This window comes from Galleria mellonella, unplaced genomic scaffold (assembly GCF_026898425.1).
Source record: "Galleria mellonella isolate WM207_F2 unplaced genomic scaffold, CSIRO_AGI_GalMel_v1 utg65, whole genome shotgun sequence".
Taxonomy (NCBI): domain Eukaryota; kingdom Metazoa; phylum Arthropoda; class Insecta; order Lepidoptera; family Pyralidae; genus Galleria; species Galleria mellonella.
The window spans coordinates 6981824-6990669 of NW_026442138.1; the positions used below are offsets into that span (position 1 = coordinate 6981824).

General features: G+C 30.9%; 1 protein-coding gene across 1 annotated transcript in view; it reads left to right on the plus strand.

Moving 5' to 3' along the window:
* LOC113519738 (zinc transporter ZIP1-like) overlaps window positions 1–7996 on the plus strand; it is a 44268-nt gene extending 36272 nt beyond the window's left edge. Inside the window, exons 2-5 of the mRNA XM_026904920.3 lie at window positions 5323–5576; window positions 6084–6262; window positions 6524–6858; window positions 7489–7996. Coding sequence (XP_026760721.2) covers window positions 5323–5576; window positions 6084–6262; window positions 6524–6858; window positions 7489–7556 — 836 coding nt within the window. The 3' untranslated portion in view covers window positions 7557–7996. The remainder of the gene's footprint in view (window positions 1–5322; window positions 5577–6083; window positions 6263–6523; window positions 6859–7488) is intronic.
* Window positions 7997–8846: the final 850 nt, after the last annotated feature.

The following is an 8846-nucleotide window of genomic DNA, read 5'->3' on the forward strand; positions in this document are numbered from 1 at the left end:
ACAAAAGTGTCACAGATTATTAGATTTTATTAAACGGTTATTTTAATGTTTAAGTTTGTTTGTTCTGTCGATTATGAATAAAGTTATCTTATTTTTTTAAATAGCAAAGTAAACTGCAAAGACTAAGGAGAACAATTAAAATTTTACACGATTTTTACTTAAGGATTTGTCATAATTGGTTGATCGTATCATCACAAACTTTTTTCTAAAAATGTGCCATGTATCTAACTTCAATAATACTGTACCTAAATTCAACGTTTGACAAAAAAAATATAAACATTATATTTTGTTTACTTATTTTTAAGGTACGAATAATTTAATAACATTACATAATTATTTCTTCTATTAAAAGAATTTAGAGTAACTCGCCTTGATGATTACATTATCACCGCTTTAATCGAATCAGGAAGTAAGTACGTACCTAAAGGTGTTGTTAGGTATTTATATCTATTGGCTTTTTATCTGTGATATCTACTAATTAAAAATGTGCCTGGGTATTTCCAAAGAATTTTTAACATTTTAGGACAAATAAATCGTGATCTACGCGATACCGCATATTGCAAAACCGCAGATTTTTTCATAATGGCCATCATCTTTAGACAGTTCTTTGTCTACACTGTAGCAAAACCCACAACAAAAACTTATATTATCCACCTTAGGTACGTGATAAAGATTTTTTTCTAGGATTTCTATAAAACCAAATATTAGAACAAGTAAAAGTCGTGGCTTTATAGATAAATAGATGGATACTCTTTATTGTTTCCTCCATAAGATTACAATAGTAAACTTATTATAAATACAAACAATTACAAGAAAATATTACACTAAGAAAACAATGGGCGGCCTTACCGCTAAGAACGATCTCTTTCAGGCAACCTTTGGATGGAAAAGAGTAATTATAAACATAATATATATATATATATATATATATATATATATATATATATATATATATATATATATATATATATATATATATATATATATATATTTATAATCGGACTCCAAGGTCAGGAATTTAATTCATGAATCGTATAGTTTATGATGATAGGTCAGTCCGAACATTTTAATTCACTTTCGTTGTGCATACATATTTTTTGTGAAAATGTTCATAAATTAAATTGAATTATTATTCATATTATAATAAAAAATCTGTGTAAAGTTTAAGTATGTTTTAATATAATTAGAAAATTTATGTTCGTAGACGCCCACGGCGTGTCGTTTTGGTTATGACCATATTTTTCGAGAAAAATAATGATTATGTCACTCAGTTAATTTTTTTACTCTGTAAAGTGTAAAAAAGAAAAATAGAATTGTTTTACCTTTACCACAGTTCTCACTTTGAGGTGTCGACAATTTATTCTGTTTGTTAGAGCATGTAATAGACGCTTTCGAGATCTTGGTACTTACTTAGATTATTATATCATCTGATATAACCACAAAATATGTTCAAAATTTGAGTAAATAAAGCCTCCGCATTTTTGTCTTTACCGCAGATACCTAATTATAATATAACTAGCTTATACCTGTGACTCCATCCGTGTAACCGGGATATGTTCACTGACCGAGATAAAAATCTGTGTCCTACTCCATCCCATATAATACGTGTATAACAAATATAAATAGCAAAGCCTTTAATGCCCCAAGAGGTAATAAACAAACAAACTCACTTTCACATTTATGATATTACTCGGATCTAATATTATATTATCTGTGTTCATAGTACCTGCTAACCAAGCTCGTAACTAGACCCAAGTTTAAGGTAGGACAAAAGAAATTTTGGTAGGACAGAAATAATAATTAAGTGACTTCGAAAAAGCGAATGTCAAAATTTCTTGGGGTCTTTTATTTTAAGGTAGGGCATTAGGCCTTTTAAGGTAAGACCTTTTATTATCTCTCAATGCTCCCCCTTAAGTACGGCCATGCTACTAATTAAATTGAAATCCCTCAGTAAAACTATTTTCTCCTTGATTAGATACATAACTGCATCTGTATCTGTATGAAGTCTAGTAGCTATTCATAGATAATGTATAGGTTTTCTCAGACCATCGTATACTACTAAGATTACACCTTTGGCATTTTATATTCCATACGTGACTTTATTTTGTGATTATGGCATTCCAAACATAAATGTGATCCATTAAATCTATTTCAGTAAATCACAAAAAAAAACGTGTTTTATTTATAAACCAAGATAAATGTGAATGAAATATTGCATTCATGACTCACGTGAGGATATCAGCAATAGCAAACGTCAGCTCAATAAACAAAGAGGCTGTTTCGAAAATTTGCATGTGCGTGTTTAGGAACTGTGCTGTTTTACATGTTTAATAATGATAATTATATTAGATAGATATGTAGGTCAATTCGATGACAGAAACTGGATTTATATGAAGATGTAAAAAAAGTGTGATATTTGGATATTACAGTAATTTTTGTCTATATCTGATGGTCTTTCAGCGATGATATTTATTATATTTTTAAGTCGTCGTACTGCAATTTTTATTTATACTTATAAAATCATCAATTAATGTCCAGTCAAAATTACTAAGTATAGATAGTTAAATTTTGGAACATAGATTGATTTTATAACAGAAGCATTCATTAAGAAAACATTTTTGAAAAGAGAAATCACGTCACCACGCGTTAAAAACGCGAGCAACAATATTCAATATAATACTTGTCTAATTTCAGATTTTGCTTTTAATTTCTCTCAGGAATAAAATAGGAATAATTTGATGTTATCCAGAAACAAGGTTCTTTATCTCCTAGGAATATTAAGAGACCTACAACCTCAAAAAAAAAATTTAATTATGATTCATTTTTGGTTATTTATTAAGTTTTGTTAGTCTTTAGTTTAGTTTGGATATACGGTGTATTATTATACTTAACAGAAGAATTAAAGCAATACAATATGTATTGCCTTAATTATTTATACGAAAATAATTAAAATAGTTTTCCAGAATGAAAACCAATTTCAATTGTAACAAAAACCAGTTATTATGATTTAAAAACTAAACTACTGTATCGATTAAGACCAGTCTGAAAGTACATCTTTTCAGATGAAAAAAAAATTTTCAAAATAGGTTTATATCTGACGGGAGATACTTGGTAACAAACACAAAAAATATACCGCCGAATTCAGATTCTCCTTTTTTAGAAGTCGGTTGAAAAATCAGCTTTTCCGAAAAAATTTAACTTGTGGAAAATTGCCTATTATTTGCTCATCATGTCTTTCTCTACAATGTTAAACTATATCTAGATAGTTGATCACTAACACTAACATCTTAATTTTGTAAAAAACTTTGACCCACACATATTCTGTTTGGCAAAAAAAATTTTTTTTTTGATGCGAACTCTTTACAATAGTTTCCTGTATAACCTTGGGAACTGAACTTGGGAATTACCTATACAACGCTGGCATTAATGTTAAACTGCAAAAATAAATAAGACGGCAGCACATAGAAGTCTCACAAAAAAGTAGTGACTGTGCTAGTCTAATGAAAAATAATAAACAAATATAAATTCAATGCACGTAGTTGAAGTATAACTTTACAAGTGCAAGCTTTCTCTATAAATAAACGTTGCTCTTTTCCTTAGTCACCGTGCCCTTTAGTTGGAAATAACATTTATGGTTCGATTTTAAGGTCACGTATATAAATTACTTAACTATTTTATTTGTGTTTACGTACTATTTTTATTTATTTATTTTGTTAACATATGTTAATTTTTTAATGATATCTATATATGTATAACGGGTAATTTGTCGGAAAACAATTTTCGGAAATAACAAACATAGTCATTTCATAAAATTAATATACAGACATATTTTTTTTATACAACTTAGAATGGCAAACAGACTGACGGCCCACCTGATGGAAAGTGGTAACCGTCGCCTATAGACATGAGCAGTAGCATGGACATGACAAAGTATACTGTATCGCGCATGATACCCCCTATGCGTTTCTACTACTATTCCTGAGGACTCAGGACTTCAAATCGAAACACAGCCATGCAACTGGTTCACGGTAGAAACACGAATGGGACAGAGGTACCCAAGCAATCGACTTTTGTACAAAGTCTGGTAATTTATTTATATTTATTTTTATATATATATATATATATATATATATATATATATATATAGGCAATATATTTGCATAATTACCTTCCTTCTTTCACGTCAAGTGTCTTGCGGGGTAAACAGAGAGAATCAAGTGTCAAAGCTTTACTTTGTCGCATTATCCTAAATATTCTTAATTCGTCTACATATTCTGTGTGCAATACACAATATTTACGTCAAAGTTGAATCGATTTTGATAATATTTTTTTGCAATTCTTATTCTCATACTAGTTCCGGCATTATTGAAGTCGCTGTTTTATTTTCGAAGCAAAATCTACTCATTTGTTTATAATATTGTCCATTAAAATTTAGAGGTCTAATTTAAAGTGTAAGCATTTAATGATACCTATACAGCTTACATGCATGTAAAGTGGCTGATAATGATAGTGATTTCGACATGTCGCGCCGGTCAATGTGAAGTCACAGCATCTGTGATTACTTCACAGTACACATACAATATATTGATTACTACACACACCTATAATTCTGAATGTCACTTGTAATTTATATTGTTGCCTGCCAAGGCGGTTCGTATTGATATGATGTTGTAATTATTAAAAATCAACTCGACGGTTTCACATTTTTAAATAATACTTATTCGTGCTCTTAGGAATTCATGAATAAATAAATTAAGAATTGTATATATATATATTATCCAATATTGTTAGTTCCGAGAACAAATAAAATGACTATAACAGAAGTTAACTCGTTTTTTAAACTAAAATTTTATCTACCCAAAACAGACTGTCTTGATCTTGAATTGTGGGGGAAAGGGATTGTTAGCAATGGAGTTTGACAGCCCCATTGCTGGAGGTCGACTTAATAGGGCATATTACTATGCCCTATTAAGTCGACCTCCACGTGGTTCCCCCTGGAAACCATCGTGAACAATTCTTGTAGAATTCGTCACGATAGGCTAACTGACCTTCTTCATCCTCATTTATCATCCATCACTAGTACCTCGCTAGTATATACCGATAGCACAGGCGGGATAACTATTCCATTATCACCCATTAAAAAAAAATCTTGAATTGTACATAAATATACATCTGTCACGCCTGTCTCTTATTAGGGTCGGCTAAAACAATGGATTTCAAAATGTTTCGATTCATATAGACCTCTTTCGCTTCCTCCACATTCAACAATTGCTGTATGTTTTTTTTTTCAAGCGCAATGAAAAATATAATTTATTTTTTCAGATACTGGCCGATTGAAGGAGTTGAGTTTCTCACTGACGCCATTTCTGACGTGTTGCGGTTTCTTCATTATGTACCTGGTGGAGGAACTGGTACATGTATACATACATCACCGAGAAAGGAACAACGGTAACCAGAAACTAGTCCGCAACTTAAGTTTACGAAGAAGTGTACCGTCCCCTACTGGGAATGGCGAGAAGAGCGTCACTAATTCCACCGCTGATCTAATTGAACCCGAATCATTAAAGCGACATAAGGTAATAATACATCAAAATTATCGTCTTCCTATATATTAATCTAATCGTAATCTAGACAAATCAAATTGTTTCGTTGGTAAGCGTATCATTTGAGATCGGCTAGATTGTAACAATTGCCGGGAAACTCGGAAAAGAACATTTGTCCGATCAGAAAATAAAAGCCACTTCGCCTTGGTATCCTAAAATTTTTCTCAATTTCATCACCTACTTGTGTACTAATAAAATGTCATTTTTTAATTTTAATAGTACATATTACTTTTTATCCGCGACTTCGTCCACGTGACTGTGTCGGTATAGGAATAAAAAGTAGCTTATTTCCCAAATACTACGCGTATTATTCCAAATACCATGACCATTGGTAGAGCCATTAAGATACCATGTAGTAGGTACAATCGAACAAACTTACTTTTATATTTATAATAATAACAATATCTGTAACAATTTGCAAATAATAAGTGCCAAGTATTAGATTATAAATAAATTTAATAATTTGATTTTATATTACAGGATCCAGAAGTAAACATTCGGCACGATCATTCACATCACCACCACAGTCATGCTCCTGTCGTCGATGGCGACGATGTGACGTCAGCTCTACGTGGCTTGCTCATAGTATTGGCCCTTTCCATTCATGAGCTTTTTGAAGGCCTAGCTGTTGGCTTAGAATCTAGCACTTCGCATGTTTGGTACGCTCTAGCTGTTTTTCTATGTAAATGTAAAATACGCCATCTGTTATTGAGTAGTAAAACTATCAAAATTTTTTCTTATTAGATAGTGTGAAATAAATTCTGTCAACATCAGCGCAAATATTTAATAATAGATGGCAATTTATTGAAGGGTAAATTTCATAAGCAATTTCACATAATTATTAAAAAAAAAAATGTTTTAAATATATTTTAACTTCTGATTCAAACAATAATAAAAATATTTTATTTGATTATTTACAGGTACATGCTGGGCGCAGTTTCCGCGCATAAACTTGTGATAGCTTTTTGTATTGGTGTGGAACTCATTGCCACTGGTACCAAGACCTGGTTGGCAGTAGTGTACATAACTACTTTCGCCGTGGTTTCACCCCTGGGTATTGGCATTGGTTTGGTTCTGGTCGGAGGAGAGGGAGCCACTGCTGCTGGGGTCTACTCAGTCGTACTACAGGGGCTAGCTTCGGGCACCCTTCTCTATGTGATATTCTTCGAGATATGGAAAGGAGACAGAACCGGCATACTCCAGTACATTGCATCTATTGTTGGATTTTTCCTCATGTTCGGACTAATGTTATTAAGTGAGTATTTTTGCTTCAATATATTCAATATTCGTATTGTATCTACTTAGTATTAACCATAGGAACATTTTACAGACATTTCATATTTGTTTTTTTTTTTTTTTAATTTATTAAAAGGTATACACAACAGGTTACAATCAATAACATTATAAACATTTATATAAAGATAATAGTTTGAACTAGATTGAGACCCAAACAGGTGTACACACAGCATGGTTAAAACAATTGGCAAACAATGTTAAATTATAAATTATATAAAGAAAACATGTTGTACTTAAGTACTTTATACAGTAAAAAGCATTGCTAAAAAAATTATATATACATAACGACTTAATTGATGAAATATTAATAAACAGGAATAAAAAAAAATAGATATATTAGTCTATAGTCGTTTTTACTTCCATGGTATGCCATCCATCATCATGACAAAATACTAAGAATATTTCAGTACAAACCTAAGCCTAAACAATAGAAAACGAAATATTATATATAATTTTATCTATCTTAAGAGTACGATAATGGAAACTTGACTTCAATAAACAATTTGTACGGGCTTTAACGTTAACCCGTTAACCAAATTTTTGATAATAAAAAAGGTACTTAATGTTTATTTTTTATTTATTTCCACAGCGGGCCACTCCCACAGTCATTCGCATGGAGAAGACGACCATCATCATGGACATTCTCACGATAAATGAAATTTTGAGGATATTTTCTCGACCTAAATTTTATAAAAAATTTACAGAGTGAAATCGAAATGATTATTATTTAAGGGAGTGTTCTACTACTGAAATTGAACATTTTACACAAAGAAAGACGGGTCAGAAATGACAAAATAATACTGAGAATTGCGATTTCACTCGTGTACATTAAATTTATATTTTTTTATATAAAGACCAAATTATAATTAAGTACCTTGTGATATTTAATTACCATAGTGTAATATTAAGCCACTTGAATTCACAATTAATAATAGAAAGGCATATATAAGATAGGCGACCCAAATGCGTCAGCATAAAAAGAATAAGCGTGCCATATTTTCAAAAGCGATATTGATTGAGAACAGAACAAAAGAGGTACCTACTTATTTACAAGTAGGTGCATTCCTTATGCACATACCTAGACATTCGTAAATTTTTCCTTTTTAAAATTAATTAGTAGACTTCTGTCTAATACAAAAAGCATTATTAAAGTCGTTTTAGAATTGGCCAAAATATCGCTTAACACACAATAATACATGTCGCTTAAAAAGTGGAAATAATACAATAAAGGAGTCTAACATACTAGGAGTATATTAGGAGTATAACATACGTATAGATACGTCATAGACTGGTTATAATGGAAAACCGAGTTCAAGCTCAAAGAGTGAGTATTATGAAAATTAAAGTTTCTTTCTTTTCGCCCTTTCAAAAGAACCTAAGTATTACAACACCATCTATTAAAAATAATCCAAGTAGAGATTTCCATATAAAATTACCTATTTTTAACTTTTGAGCTAAACTTTAGGAGTTTTTCAACTTTTTTTCTTTCAAACCACCCCTGTATTATAGCGAATGAAACAAAAAAAAAAAACAAATCGGTCAAGCCAGGTCAAGTTTTGAGTTTTAGCGAGACTAACGAAAAGGAATTTACTTTTATACGTATAGATATTATGATTTCAGGGTGAAAACCGTCTAGCGTCTATTATTTACAAGTTCAAGGTCATAAGTCACAATCGCAAAGTCAATGCGCTTTCAGCACATTGACCTGGGGGCGTAGAAGTTTTTATTAGTAAGTAGTTAAAATTGCAAGTGATAAAAAAGTTGATGGTTCAGTCCACAGAAAGTGAAATCGGTATCTATTATTTGCTATAAATATATTTTTTTAAATGTTACAATTAACAGAAAACAACAAATAGCCATAAACATTAATAATATCATAGATATTACAGACCGATAATATACTAAATTGTTTATGGTATTCTAAATTAAATAACTTCTTCATCCTCA